Source organism: Gadus chalcogrammus, chromosome 19 (genome assembly GCF_026213295.1).
Source record: "Gadus chalcogrammus isolate NIFS_2021 chromosome 19, NIFS_Gcha_1.0, whole genome shotgun sequence".
Taxonomy (NCBI): domain Eukaryota; kingdom Metazoa; phylum Chordata; class Actinopteri; order Gadiformes; family Gadidae; genus Gadus; species Gadus chalcogrammus.
Window position 1 is genome coordinate 12,418,771 of NC_079430.1, and position 15,625 is coordinate 12,434,395.

Consider the following 15,625-nt stretch of genomic DNA (forward strand, 5'->3'; position numbering starts at 1 on the left):
ACAAAACATCAGTCTGACGTGGAAACATCAGCAATACTTATATTATTGTTTATATTCCTAATATTAGGTATTACTTAATTACCTATAACAAATTATAGATCCCCTCAAACAAAGCGAACAATATAGTAAGTCTGGAGAGTAAACAGGGAAAATATCTCTAAATATCTATTAAAATAAAGTATTTTTAATAAAGTTGCCTATTAAATAAATCGATCAAATTATTAGACGAACGGATCGGTCATCTCTTGGTTACCAAAGTAAAGGAGGGGGCTTTTACTCTGAAGCTTACAGCCGATACACAGGTAACACAGCTCAACCTACCGCTCAATGAGGGTAGTGCAGGGTGGAGGTAACAGCTCTACCCATAGACATCTTATAGATGTCTATGGCTCTACCTACCGCTCACTGAGGGTAATGCAGTGTGGAGGTAACAGCTCTCCCTACCGCTCACTGGGGGTAATGCAGTGTGGAGGTAACAGCTCTCTCTACCGCTCACTGAGGGTAATGCAGGTTGGAGGTAACACAGCTCCTCCTACCACTGACTGAGGGTAGTGCAGGCTGCAGGGTGGGGGTAGAGCAGGGTGGGGGTAATCAGCCACTCAGACTCGCGGAGCAGCGGGTAGAGGCGGACACGCGGCGGAGCGGAGACAGAGCAGAGACAGAGGAGGGAGCCGCTCTGGGAACATCTGGAGGAGAACCGCCGACTGGAGGACGGATCCGCAGCAGAAGAAACACGGAACTAGATCTCTTCACATCGAGACGGAGCACGTTCCCCGCCCAGACCGGACGCATAGGGCTTGCGCGTGTGTGGGTGTGTTAGTGTGTGTGCGTGTTTGTGTGTGTGTTGGGGGTCTCCGGGAAGCCGCTCGTTGGATGAGGGAACTGTGGACGTAGCGTCTCTTCTACCTTCTACTCCTGCATCGGCTCTCAGAGGACGCGGCGATGGGCTGCACGCTGAGCACCGAGGACAAGGCGGCCGTGGAGCGGAGCAAGATGATCGACAGGAACCTTCGGGACGACGGAGAGAAGGCAGCGCGGGAGGTCAAGCTGCTACTGCTCGGTAAGAAAGGAGGAGAGAAGGATTGAGGAAAGGAGAGGAGGAGACAGGCTGAGGGAAGGAGACAAGGAGAGGTGGAGGAGGCTGAGGGAAGGAGAGGTGGAGGAGGCTGAGGGAAGGAGACGAAGAGAGGAGACAACAGGGCTGAGGGAAGGAGACGAGGAGAGGAGTGGAGGAGATATAGGGCTGAGGGAAGGAGAGGAGGAGATGTGACCAACTTGATGGTTGTGGTATTCACTACATGTTTGGGCTAAGCAGGGAGGTGGAGAGAAGAAGACGTTCTGGTAATTCTGGTTGTGTGAAATCCATATTCCTCTTGTGTTCCTGAAGTCCTGACTGACAGACAGACAGACAGACAGACAGACAGACAGACAGACAGACAGACAGACAGACAGACAGTAGAACCTTGATTAGCCAACAGATCTGAATTCACAATTCGTTACAACATTCTCTGCTATTTCTGTTGCCTGCCGGTAAGTCCGGGGGTTCTGCTCTGCGTTGGGTTTCCAGCCTCGGGCCTCGGTGTGTGGAGGTGGTGTGAGGGGCGTAACGTTGACACCGGCCCCGGGCCAAACACCCAACTCATAAACAAAGAAGAGGCTTTTGGTCCCGGCAACCAAAGCATGTGTGAGGACTATTGTCATGGACTAAGTCCTCCAACAAAGGCACAATTCCTCGTGGCTTTAGTGCAGTGCAGCCAAATATCTGTGGTCCTGGTCCATGAAGACCTGAAGGCTGAGCAGCCAGGCCGCCCACCAGCTCAGTCAGAAAGTTACTCTTGTGTTTAAAGTCTCATATTGTTTTAAGTGTTAATGCAGTCACACAATCTCAGCAGCTTGACTCTGGACTTCTATTTCGGTTACTCAACAACACATGTCACATCGTATGGTAGTTCTGACTCATGGAGGATGGAGAGTTACTTAATTTTTTCTTGCGTATTTCAGCACCATTTTATTTCCTAACCCAGGCTGCTTCTTGACATTGTAAATAGTCGCCGTGCTGATTGTCGGTGGACAAACCTTTCCCCCAGAGGGTAGCCAGCGTGGGAATATTGACATGCACACAAGCTATGTGGGTCAGCAGTAGGACAAACTATCTAAACCCCACAACGCTTTGAACAGGAGGCCTGGTGTCCGACAGCCCGCTCTGTTCAAACTGATCCATAGTTCTGTCATTATGTTGTTTGATTGTTTGTCTGAATTCTGAAATGCCAAACCGATCCCCGGTGAGCTGCAGGTACATCAACACATTCCAGGGTTTACACACCAGACTGGGCTTGTTTTTTGCTTTTTTTAAATCCAGCAAGTTGTGTCAAGTTCCTTCTAGCAGGCGGTTGGTGTTGGAGGAACCAGCTGAGCTTCCTCACACAAATAGGCTGGGTTTGTTTTGACTAAACAATGGCCAACATTTGGCTGTTGAAAGGAAAGCTAATCAACACTTGACCCTCATTTGAATAACTTGGTTCTAAGTAATCTTTTGGGCCGCGTAGCACCCGTCCATGTCCTCTGAAGGCTTGGTCTGGAGTTTCACTTTCTTACCTTCTACTTGATCACGCTTTGTTTGTCGTTGTTTCCAACCGCACACAGAGAGTAGAGTTTCTGAGACCGTTGGAAACGTGTGTGAGAGCTGGAGCTGGAGCTTGTTTCATGCAGAAAGCGTAGCTCAGTGTTCTCTGAAATAACCGGCTGAGGAGGCTTGAGATTGAAACGACAATAGGGAAAGATCCTACAGAAGCGAGATCCCAGAGTGACACTTTTCCTCCAGCGAGTCTTAGCTTGGCCCCAATAACAAACGTGGACAAAAAATTACAACAACAGCAGTCAAATCCAAGATAGTTTCAACAAGTGACCCCGAATAGGGTCAACTCTGCTGCAGGTGATAACCTAACCTGGTGTTACCTGAGGGACGGTTCTAGGTGATAGCCTGGTTATGGCCGTAATCGCCTCTGGGATAAGCCTCTGGGATTTTCTATTATTGCAATCAGTTGACATATATCTTTTTCAAATATAAAAAGGACATCATCTTATACACACTTTACTCTGCCTCCATGCTATCTTGTGGAACACCCCTAGTGGAAAACCTTCTTCAGATAGTTGTTGAGTCACCCAGGTAGAGAGGGAGAAAGGAAACTGTAACACGAGCAGCGTGCTAGTGAGCAATGCATTAAAAATTGAAAAGCTTGACATCAGTGAATTGGAGACCAGGGTGGTTTGTTGTTGTTTGGTTTACCGTGAGAATAAATGAGCATCGCTCTGGATCTTTGGAGTGGATTCAGCTTATTATTGGCGGTTGATTCCATATATCGTCAACTTTGAAAGTGTTTACTAGAAAATGTGCCTAATGTGTGGTTAGTTGGTGAGTCGGGTTTGACAAGGTCGTAGCGGGGTCATGACCTCAACAGATGTGCATGTCAGATTCCCGGGCATTTGTTGCATCTGCTGGAAGAGCCTGGGGTGGTTTGGTTGGTTTTATTGGCATCCATTTTGGATCGGCGACAATCTTGAGCAAGGCGGACCCTTAGTCCTCCAGTGGCCCGAGAATTGATTGGAATCATTAAGAGTGAACTGGTTCCCGTGTAGACCCGCTCCAACACGCTCCACCCCTCGTTACCTCTGGGGGGAGAGCTGAGGACCTCACGCAGAAGATCTCTCTTGAGTAGAGCTGACGAGCACGCAGAAGGACCCTCCAGAAGGGCTGTGTTCCACCAGAAGGACCGCGTTCTACCAGAAGGACCCTTCGGAAGGAGCGCGTACCTCCCAGGAGAACCATTCCTTAGGAGAACCGTCAGTGAGGAGAACCGTGTTTCACGCCTGCGCCGTGTTCGTCATCTTGGCCCCAATCTTCTCTTTTATCTCCCTGCCGTAATTACTTACTATTCATATCGTAGTGCAGAAATAGAGGTAATCTCCTCCGGTCTAATTATTCCTTCTAAAGTTGACTTCTGACTGAGCACAAAAAAGAGGTTTTAATCACATCCTCTGACCTCTTCCCAGCCTTTCTGTGCTCACCTCGTTTTTGTCACTTAATTGCCTTTCATTGAGGTTTTCCCGTGACCCACTTTGGCGTCGCTCTTATGTAACCATTAAGACGCTGACAGGAACTTTGAAACAAAGTCAGTTTCCTTGCGTTTCAATTGATTCTGTGAATGCAAAGACATCTTACTCTACACCACCGCGGCCAGGAACAGACTAATATCTATCGATCGGTGGGTTGGCAGATCAATTCTAGTCCCTGAAGAGCTGCTTGTTGCTCATCTCTCTGGAGGGGAACCGGGAATCAACGAGGATGGAGAAGACAGTGGGCAGGAGATAATGGTCCACCATTCACCAAGTGGAAGAGGCCTGATGGAGGAAGAGAGTGGGGTGGGTGAAGGGTTTACATTTGTGAGTTGGAAACTATGGCACATACATTTTAGTAGATCAGCAGACATCCGAGACGGCAACGTACGAGTGTGGCTGAGAACGATCAAAGCATTCAGCTTGTGGGAGGGGCTGTAAAGTGCAGAGTAAACCTCAACAAGCTCTCCATGGCTCTACACAACTGTTCTGAGATGTTATTCTGCAGATGGTATGGAGCTAGGTAGCTTAGCAAACTTGTGCTACCGCACATGGTGGCTCATAACATAATATGAACTCATACGATACAATAATGTATTTAAATACGTCTGCTGGCAGATTCTCTCCCATATAATAGGAGTGTTTGCAGCCTTGTGTGTAACTATAAATACAGTTCGGTAGAAGACACTAAACAGGGATTCATTGTCTCATAATCCTCTGTTGTAACGATACGTACACCGTGGGGATTTGAGTTTTGTCTTTGGGTAGCTCTCTTTTTTTCTCACTGGACGAGTTTGCAACCCTTAATAAATCAGTTTATATGCCCCAATATAACCAGACTTTATTCTGTCATATTTGAGTGCTTAACTTCCCCATCTAGCCACAAGTTTCTGGAGAGAAGTAGAGAAACGTGATGTCATCTGGTGAGGAAGTCGTTCGTTTTTCATCTCCTGTGAGAAGAATCTGAGAGGTAGGGCCGGACATTCTTCAGCATAGTTTCCATCACCACCAGGAACTGAAAGCATCTCGTGGTTTGAGGTTCTGGTGGTGTTGAAGGCTGAGATATGGGTGTAGGGTTCCGGTGGTGCTGAAGGTGGATATATGGGTGCAGGTTCTGATGGTGTTGAAGGTGGAGTTATGGTTGGATCAAAGTAGTTGGCGTGAAACAGGATCCTGTCCCCGTCTCCCCCAACACGGCGAACCTCAGTCCTGTCCGTGGTTCTACACATGTGACCAGATGTGTCCAATCAGGAACAGGCCTGGTTCCTCGATGCGCTCTGGGACTCCCGAGGCCACGCCTCCATGAGGTCAGTGGATGGTGGACCGATCTGGTCACACTAGTGAACACATACCTCACTGTCCACCAGCTCTGCAAACTCATTTCCTTTCTGTTCCTCTTTTGATTGAAAGACTTTGACCTGTTTTCTATCTGCTGGGTTCTCCTACGAGGACTCTATCTTCAGGGTTGGGGTTACTTTGAAGCTCATTCGCCGCATAAGTCGGTTTCACCATGCCTCTGCTGCAGATGTCCTTGGCATTAATTATTGTGTCGTCAGTTATCAGGGTTTGGAAGACAGGGTTGGAGGCAAAACCGTGGGGGAGGGTGTCACCACGTGGTGTTCTTGTGAGCATTGTGAGCCACTTTGTGTTGAGCAGTTGAATGTACCGGAGGGGGCTGTTTCTGTCGGATCAGAGGGGAGACCCAGCGCCTGCAGCGCTGCTCCCCAGTGCGATCCGTCCGCTGACTTGTAGCTTCCCCCCGGCCTCCTGGAGAGATGTCCTTGGTGGCACAACGGGCTCCCAGCTCGGGAACCTGCCAGCGTAGCATCCTCACCTCCACCCTGCTGGGAGCCCCGAGGGCCCGATCTGAGACCCATAATTAAAGTAATGTGTCCTCAGGGCTTTGAGCCGGTTGCTGCGGAAGGTGTCAGGGGGACGGGGCTTTTGGGAAGACGGGAGTCAAACGAATTCCACCGCATCCGGTGCTCTTTGCAAAATTCCGCGCTTGCCTCGTTCTTCTGTGTCTTGGTTGAACGCTCTTCTGTTGAACGCTCTTCTGATGAACGCTCTTCTGATGAACGCTCTTCTGATGAACGCTCTTCTGATGATCGCTTTCCCTACTGCTCCTCTCTGGACCAGGGAGGTTGGCCTTTCAACACATGGAGGCACCAGGAAGTGGATCTGCCCCACAGATCCACATCCACCACACCCAGCGCCGGGGCTTGTAGGTTGGGCCAGCCGTCAGTGTGACCCTGCTCCTTCCTGGTTCTCATGTGTTCTGGAGGTCCAGAGCGAGGCTGTGGACGAGGAGCCTAGCCTGGCTGTCTGACATCATGACATCAGCCGCACATCAATCTTCGTTCTGACTGGCTGTGCTCTGCAGAGCGGCTGGCAGGGTACGGCATGATGAGAGCAGTGAATCAGTGTCAGGCTCCCATGTGGGAAATCCAAAGTCACTCCAGTGAATACGTTTTTAGTGTTATCTAGGAGCAGGTAGGTCTTGGGTATCCCGCTCATTACCCATAATGCATAAACCCATCCTAAATTTATGAGCTGGCTCTGCTCTATCGCACGCCATCCTCGGTGGCGCAGGTCTCGCTCCACCTCCTCCGAGTTTAAACGGAGCCCGTTGCCATGGCGGCGAGATGTTTCCAACGGCACACTCGCCGGTTGTCAGGCACAAGGCGTTCCCACCGTGGGCCCATTAACCCCCCCCCCGTCCCCGTCCCGCTCTCTCTCGTTCTCGCTCTCTCTCCCCGTTGTCGTGGTATCGCCCTGTCAGTCGACGTGAGCCAGCAGCTAACAGTATTCTTAGCGGCGGACACGAGGCCCGCCGCCGCGGCTAGCCAGAGTGCTATCAGCAGGAACAACCTGGTTCCACGGGTGGGGGCTGTGGGGTCACATATCAGCCTCCGCCTTTTGTTTGGTTCAGCAGGTCGGGTTCACATGGTACGACTTTGTGCTCATTCAGTTATTTGATGAGCCAGTTGAAGGTGGAGGCCATAGCTCTACTCCACCTGTTGTAGGGTGGGTGGAAGCCTCCCAGTTGATACAACCCACCTGGTTACTGAAGTACCCAGTTGATGGTTATAACCACCCAAATGAAAACTTACCCTCACCCTGTGTTTTAACTTCAATAAATAACACGACCTCCTGGTGCTTGGATGTCTTCTGTCTCCTAACCCTCCATCTCTTCCCCCTCCCTCCCCAGGGGCCGGCGAATCAGGAAAGAGTACCATCGTGAAGCAGATGAAGTGAGTTCACACCCCTGCTGCATCTGCTCCGTCCCTCCCCACCCGGGCCACTGAGCCCCTCTTGGTGGCTCATTAGCCAGGCTTGTAGACGCAGCCTGCGGAGAATATTCAGAGAAACCACCAGGGCAGCTCCGAGGGCTCTGGGATTCTGCCAGTGTTTCACTGGGATGAGGGGTTTAATGTTTTACTGGTGAATGTTTAGTATGGTTGTACGGTTGTTCCTTTGATCACAAATATCCATCGGTCCATTTAAAGATAAATAAAGTGGTGTGTGGCTGACGCTCCCTGACCCTGACCCTAAACCTGACCCCTGACCCTGACCCTGTGAAGGATCATCCACGAGGCGGGCTACTCAGAAGAGGAGTGTAAGCAGTACAAGGCGGTGGTCTACAGCAACACCATCCAGTCCATCATCGCCATCATCAGAGCCATGGGCCGCCTGAAGATTGACTTCGGAGACTCCATCAGAGCTGTGAGTACAGCTGGTGTTTCACCATGGCAACCTGAGTACAGGTGTAGTGTTTCACAACGGCAACCTGAGTACAGGTGGTGTTTCACCATGGCAACCTGAGTAAAGGTGTAGTGTTTCACCATGGTAACGAGAGTACTGGTGTAGTGTTTCACCATGCGAGTACTGTTGTACAAAGATGAAATGCCAACCACTCTGCGATGACCATTGATTTGGCCTTAGCGTAACTTAGCCTAGCGTAATGCTGGCCTGGCATTTGGCTGATGGCCAGCTACTGCCGAGGCTAATGCTGACGATTCTTCTGTGGCCGTGGTGATGGCAGTGAACAAAAAGCCCAATGTAACCCCTCTGGTTTAGGTCTCATCTATAGGGGGTGTAGTTCATGTATTAGATTCGAGGCGCCTTAGTAACAGGGTTTGGTTGGAGATGATTCCCTGTGCTGACCATAACCCTCTCCCGGTCTCCTTACTTCCTGTTTCCTCTTCCTTCCTGTCCCCTTCCATCCTCCACCCGCTCTTCTTTATTCTTTCCTCCCCCCTCCCATCCATCCTCTCCTCCTCCCTGTCTCCTGTCTCCTCCCTGTCTACCCTCCCTGTCTCCTCCTCCCTGTCTACCCTCCCTGTCTCCTCCTCCCTGTCTCCTCCCTCTCTCCGCCTCCCCCGTTGCCACTCCTCCCTCCTCCTCTTCTCCTTGCTCCTCGTCTCCCTCCTCCTCCTCCTCCTCGTCTCCCTCCTCCTCCTCCTCCTCCCTCCTCCCCCCCCTCCCCCTCAGGACGATGCGCGGCAGCTCTTCGTCCTGGCCGGCTCAGCGGAGGAGGGCTTCATGACGCCGGAGCTGGCCGGCGTGATGAAGAGGCTCTGGAAGGACGGCGGCGTCACGGCCTGCTTCGGCCGCTCCCGGGAGTACCAGCTCAACGACTCCGCCGCCTAGTGAGACACGCACACACGCGCAAACACACGCGCAAACACACTCGCACACACAGGGACAAAGGGACACACACGCACGCACAGAGAGGCACACACACACACAGGGACACACACACGTTTTTAAGATTCAGGGAATTTTTATGGCTTCTCTGTTCAATATTGCTGAAATATTCTTCGCAATGTTTTCTCATAGTTCATAGTGTTCCCAATATTCTTCATTATGTCCCAATATTCTTCATAATGTCCCAATATTCTTCATAATGTTGTTTGTTTGTTTATTTGTTGTTCTTTTCTCTCAGCTATCTGAACGATCTGGACAGGATATCTCAGGCCACCTACATCCCTACCCAGCAGGACGTACTGAGGACCCGAGTGAAGACCACGGGCATCGTAGAGACCCACTTCACCTTCAAGGACCTGCACTTCAAGTACTCTTCACTTCCTCTTTACAGAGCGATTGTTTGTTCTCCTTCCTGTTGTGACACCAGGAGGGAGGAGTACACCGCATGTCATCATTCTAACCCACAGTGACAGCTGATTGATTGGGTTTCCTTCTGGCAGAACCTGCATTCTGCATTAGAACCCAAATGTTTTCTCTGACTTTTGGTTCACTGCGTCACTTACGAGAACATTTCGCCACATGCTCCGGGCGGCTGGTGTTTGAGAATCTGCTCACAACCAGTTTAGCAGCAGACTGAAACGTGTCGAGACAGCTTCCTCTGTCTCGTCTCGCTGACGGAGCATCAGAGACGTTGGGCAGATTCTGTGCTGATCTCATGTCTTTTACGTTGACTACATACTCTGATCGGATATGTGTTTGGAACGTGTCTCTGCAGGTTGGGTTGAGGATACTACAAGATAGCTACTAGCTGGCAACTAGAACCGCTCCTGGGTTTCCCACAGCACTTAACAGCTTAAGCAACACACGCTTGCCCGCCTTAACTACAACGTCCAAATAGAATATTATACAAAAGTGTACAATTATCTAAACAGTCTGACAGCCTGCATGAAAATAAGCACAAATGCTCCACCTGTAAAAGAGTCCATCCCCCCCATGACGCTATAGCTCTTATCATGGATCTTTTAGTACCTTATCTAAGGGGTTGTATAGATATGTGCACATCACCTAGGGTTCTCATCCTTGCGTTGTCTTGCCCCCCCCCCCGCCAGGATGTTTGACGTGGGCGGGCAGCGGTCGGAGCGGAAGAAGTGGATCCACTGCTTCGAGGGCGTGACCGCCATCATCTTCTGCGTGGCGCTCAGCGACTACGACCTGGTGCTGGCGGAGGACGAGGAGATGGTGAGGGGCTTCTGAATGTGTGAATCGAGGGCTGCTGGTTTGGATTCGGACACGTTGCCACTATGGAGCAGGTGGGGCTGGGGGGGGAGGGCCGACATCGGGTACGATCCAGCAGCCTTCAGCTGGAGGTGAACTCCCTAGACCCTAGTCCCTACACCCTAGGACCTCCTCCCTAGACCCTAGTCCCTAGAACCTCCACCCTGGACCCTAGACCCTAGTCCCTACTTCATAGACCCTAGTCCCTAGACCCTCCTTCCTAGTCCCTAGACTCTCCTCCCTAGACCCTAGTCCCTCCTCCCTAGACCCTAGACTACACCCTTGTCCCCAGTCCCTAGACCCTAGTCCCTAGACCCTAGTCCCTAGAAACTAGGCCCTAGACACTAGTCCCTAGGCCCTAGATCCTAGACCCTAGTCCCTAGATCCTAGACCCTAGGCCCTAGACACTAGGCCCTAGACACTAGTCCCTATGCCCTAGACCCTAGTTCCTAGACCATCTAGCAACATTACTTATTTATTTTAAATCTATATCTTAAGTCATCTTTGAGTCTAAAAGGATGCAAATGACATAGTATAATGGTCTTATTGTATATTTATATAATGGTATAATGGTCTTATTGTATGTATATAAATGTCTAATATATAATGGTATAAAGGTCTAAGTGTATATTTATAATGGTATAATGGTCTGAGTGCCTTAAGTGAGATGCGTGTTCTCTGGACCTCATCTCCAGAACCGGATGCACGAGAGCATGAAGCTGTTTGACTCCATCTGCAACAACAAGTGGTTCACGGACACCTCCATCATCCTGTTCCTCAACAAGAAGGACCTGTTTGAGGAGAAGATCAGGAGGAGCCCCCTCACAATCTGCTACCCAGAATACGCCGGTGAGCAAGGCAGCAGCGGCTCCAATGGTTCCTGAGATGAACTGACCAGTTAACTTAACCAGGCGGAACATCGCACAGTTCTGTCTTCTTTCAGCTTGAACTCTTGAAGCTACCGTCGGCAGGCTATGTTTTATCATATTGTTTGCGTTCTCCTGACACCCTGACGGCTAACCATAAATCAAATGCCCTGACCAAAAGAAGAAATGAACTCAGAGTGCTCCCGAGTCTCCGAGAGGCCAGCCGACCTGCCGCTGAAGCTAGCGAGCTAGTGGTGTGTTTAGGGGAAGTGGGCGTTTCACCTGGTCTATTCAAATTGGCGACCGAGTTGAGTTGAGATGGACAAGATCAAAGCTTGATATGGTTGATGCATAATGTAAATGGATAAACACTTCGGTTTGGCTTGGGATTATTGTTTCGTTCATACAAGTTCATATGTAAACCGGTTCACACTTCACCACATTAAGCTCTCCAGATTGCTCACCACACACACTTCCTGTCGTCTAACTTCCTGTTTTTCTGTTTGTTGTGCGGTCGCCGTGGGAACAGGCTCCAACACGTACGAGGAGGCGGCGGCCTACATCCAGTGTCAGTTCGAGGACCTGAACAAGAGGAAGGACACAAAGGAGATCTACACCCACTTCACCTGCGCCACCGACACCAAGAACGTCCAGTTTGTGTTTGACGCTGTCACCGACGTCATCATCAAGAACAACCTCAAGGACTGTGGCCTCTTCTGAGGTAAGTGGCTAACCCTCATTCTGTAGGGTTAGATTTAGGGTTAGTGTGACTAACCCCAACTCTATAATACTAAACTAAACTCAAGGACTGCCGCCTCTTCTAAGGTGAGAGACTAACCCTAACTTTAGGTTTAGGGTTAGGGTTAGTGTGACTAACCCTAATTCTATAACACTAATCTAAACTCAAGGACTGCTGCCTCTTCTGAGGTGAATGACTAACCCTAACTCTATAGTGTGAGGGTTAGTGTTTAACCCTAACTCAAAGGGTTAGAGTAGGGGTTAGTGTGACTAACCCTTACTCAAAGGGTAAGAGTTGGGGTTAGTGTGAGTTAGTGGGGGTTAGTGTGACTAACCCTTACTCAAAGGGTTAGAGTGGGGGTTAGTGTGAGTTAGAGAGGGTTATTGTGACTAACCCTTACTCAAAGGGTTAGAGTGGGGGTTAGTGTGAGTTAGTGGGGGTTAGTGTGACTAACCCTTACTCAAAGGGTTAGAGTGGGGGTTAGCTTGAGTTAGAGAGGGTTATTGTGACTAACCTAACCTGATTTGTCCGCCAGGGTTAGCCCTGGTGGTTAGCCCGACTAGCTAACCCTCTCCGTCTGCTTTTGTCCTCAGCACCGGCCGGTGTAAAGTCCACCGTGGAGTGGAGGGTGAAGGAGGATGCTGGAGGAGGAGGAGGAGGGTGATGGAGGAGGAGGATGGGGGAGGAGGAGGAGGAGGAGGATGGTGATGGAGAGGGATGGAGAGTGATGGAGGAGGACGGAGGGTGATGTCCCGGACCAGTGCTGTATACTATACGCCACTTTTAACTGCTTTTTATTTATCTTTTGTTGGTTTGTAATTTTTTTTTTTGCGGCAACATTTTGAACTAATGTTAAGAAGTTTGTGTACCGATGTTTGTATCATTGTAAAAAAAAAAAAAAAAAAACGCAGCTTCACAAATATCTTCTTCTCCGTTTGTTTCAATTGTTTGTAAAAGTACGGAGCTCGCGTTTTAACAGCTCCCCTCTGGAAACTCGCTTAATGTGGGGTAGACCTGTTGGGCCTGGTCCTGGTGTCTCCTGGTTCCCAGTGGTCCTGGTTCTACTGGGTCTCAGTGGTCCTGGTTTCTACTGGGTCTCAGTCCACACCTGTCCTGGTCCTGGGTTCTACTGGGTCTCAGTCCACATGCTTGTTCTTTGCCTGCTGAAATGTCCCCGACTCAAAAACAAGTTTTTAAAATGTTAAGAATAAATGTGTGTAGCTGCTGTCTCTGTTGTGTCACCAGAGGGGGAGGGGCTACCTTAAGATACAGGGGTTGCTATGGTGGCAAACATCTGCCATAACTACAGGAAGTCCCACGTGGGAAACGTCTTATCATTATCGTTGCATGTCGGGTGTTTTCAGTATTCCTTATTACTATATTGTTGATTTAACGGTGCAGAATACATCCATTTCCTCTCCCGTTTTTCATTGACGATGGTTTTGACTCTTGACCTTCAGGGTCAGCCTGTGCCTGTGTTTAAAGTGGAGAAGCAGAGGTGAGAACAGGACTGACCCTCTGTAAAGATGAAAACGTAGAGTATCCTCACCACAGTCATTCACATGGGACATTTTACATCGTACGAATACGATTCCAGGAAAAAAAAGATTGTCCCGATCAACAAACTGCCGTTTTGTCAAAGCGTGTCTCCATCGCTGACAGACTATTTGTAAGACCATCTCCCTTATTTTGCTAATAAAAAAACATTTACAAACGACACGCGTTTGTTGTCAAGTCCTTTTACCTTCACGACTGAATGTTTCCTGTCTTTAAAGTCTTTAGCTAAATATCTTCCTGCCCGGCCGGAATTGAGTGTGTAGGACGCAAACACGGCCTGGAAATATGCAAAGAACCAACGCATGTCTCCTCTACCGTCCAGTCCCCTATTCTATTCTACAGGTGGATGTTGGTTCTATTCTCCAGGTGGATGTTGGTTCTATTGTCCAGGAGGATGTTGGTTCTATTCTCCAGGAGGAGGTTGCTTATCTTCCCCAGGTGGATGTTGGTTATCTTCCCCAGGTGGATGTTGGTTCTATTGTCCAGGAGGATGTTGGTTCTATTCTACAGGAGGATGTTGGTTCTATTCTACAGGTGGATGTTGCTTCTATTCTCCAGGTGGATGTTTGTTCTATTCTCCAGGAGGAGGTTGCTTATCTTCCCCAGGTGGATGTTGGTTATCTTCCCCAAGTGGATGTTGGTTATCTTCCCCAGGTGGATGTTGGTTCTATTGTCCAGGAGGATGTTGGTTCTATTTTACAGATGGATGTTAGTTCACCACCGCCCTGTCCTTTGCAGTGTGGCTCCCCAGTTGTGTTACGGTGTAGCCTCAGTGGTTTAAATGCCTTTGGGACGTAACACAGTCATGTGAATCCCCACATCCATAGGAACAGTCAACCAGCCCATATGCAGAGTCAGCTTATAGAACAGGAGGAGGAAAGAGAGGAGTATATTGTTATAGCGTTCTGACCCCCCCCCCCCCCCCCCCCTCGATGGAGATGCTCCTCATGTGAACACCCTGTGGCCGTAGGTACTCCCCCCTCTCTGGAGTCAAGGGCTCGCCTCTTGATTTGAATATTTCCTTGTTTCTTATTCTTCTCCAGGCAGAGCTCACGTCATGTTTTGCATATGAACACAAAACAGATCTGCAGCGACATGTAGAGGCACTCAGCGGGGGTGGAAAAACCATTATCAAAAAAAGAAAAACGTATTTACATCTCTAAAAAGGGAGAGATTTACATACTCTCTCCCTCTCTCGCTCTCGCTCTCGCTCTCGCTCTCTCTCTCTCTCTCTCTCTCTCTCTCATGTTGGACAAGGTTGTGACACATGTTAGTAAGGCCACTCGACTCTTTAGGGTTCTCTTTCTTTCTGCCTGGGGGGTAGATCCACAGAAGGCCTTGTCTCCTCTGTCTGGAACCCTGATCCAGTCTCGGTTCCTCACTGAGAGAAGGTTGTCTTCTCCTCAGTCCTCATGAATTCTCCTTTGCGTCTTCAATGAGTTGTTAGGAAAGTGCCGGAAACAATGTCATCTTTTGTCCTTTTCGACCCAAGTCGTGGACATCAGGACATGCCTCTTGCCTTGAACTCACGATCTTCTGTGAGACTTGCGTCTCTAAAAACTTAAATTCTTTAGGTTGTGATAAAGAATACTACTGGGTGTGTGTTATGAGTTTGTTGTATTGTTATTCCAAAACTAAACATGAAATATGAAATATATCCCTGGTTCGTTTCCTCGTTGATCAGTTTGCCCTTGTGGGGCTCAGACCTGGGAATACAGGAAGAGCTTGTGAAACTCTCACTCACCTGCTGAGGTGTGTGTTATGCTATAATGTGTATTTAATATCTCGGCGTGTGATGGGATGGGATCTTGACTGACGGCACCCTGGCACAGCCTTGGACGTACGAGATACAAATGGAGTTTGATTAGGTTCGCATTCATAATGCGTGCGTGTGCGTTACGATCCATGAAGCGGATGTTGTCTCTGCCTGCTGTCAGGCTGTCCCCTGATCGCTGATGGCTGCTCAGACGGCCTCAGATCTCAACACACGCACACATCTCTGCGTGATGTCATGAGTCTGGGCTCCATGGCAACAGCCAGCGAGGAGCCGAAGAGAGATGGAAACAGAGAAGAGAGAGAGCACATCGCCCTCTCTCTCTCTCTGTCGGGAAATAGTGATACAGAGAAAGAGAGAGAGGCAGAGAGACACGCAGAGAGGAAAAATAAGGGAGACGGAGTATCTGAGAGAAAGGGAAAGCAAGAGAAAACAGGGAACAGAAAGAGAGAGAGGAGAAGAACGGAGGGTGACACGTATAGATGAAGGGGGAAGAGAGAGATGGAGAGAGAACTCTCTTCAGAGCATCATTGTCTGGACGGGATTGATGTGTATAAATAGCCCTGGTGTTTCTAGGCGCCTGGATGTGGA

At 49.4% G+C, this 15,625-nt stretch overlaps 1 protein-coding gene across 1 annotated transcript; it reads left to right on the forward strand.

Annotated features, from left to right (window-relative positions):
* The first annotated feature begins 586 nt into the window (after positions 1-586).
* On the forward strand, positions 587-13,445 carry gnai1 (guanine nucleotide binding protein (G protein), alpha inhibiting activity polypeptide 1). Its single transcript, XM_056578454.1, has 9 exons — positions 587-1,060; positions 7,325-7,367; positions 7,698-7,839; positions 8,608-8,765; positions 9,062-9,190; positions 9,933-10,062; positions 10,794-10,947; positions 11,494-11,685; positions 12,297-13,445. Exons 1-8 carry the CDS (start codon positions 943-945, stop codon positions 11,682-11,684), a joined length of 1,065 nt encoding a protein of 354 aa, XP_056434429.1. The 5' UTR covers positions 587-942; the 3' UTR covers position 11,685; positions 12,297-13,445.
* Positions 13,446-15,625: the final 2,180 nt, after the last annotated feature.

Bases quoted from the DNA above. Each gene is read 5' to 3' on its own strand.
- gnai1 (XM_056578454.1), top strand. From the start codon at position 943: ATGGGCTGCACGCTGAGCACCGAGGACAAGGCGGCCGTGGAGCGGAGC. The intron at 7,840-8,607 runs GTGAGTACAGCT...CCTCCCCCTCAG, and splicing joins TCGGAGACTCCATCAGAGCT to GACGATGCGCGGCAGCTCTT. The intron at 8,766-9,061 runs GTGAGACACGCA...CTTTTCTCTCAG, and splicing joins CTCAACGACTCCGCCGCCTA to CTATCTGAACGATCTGGACA.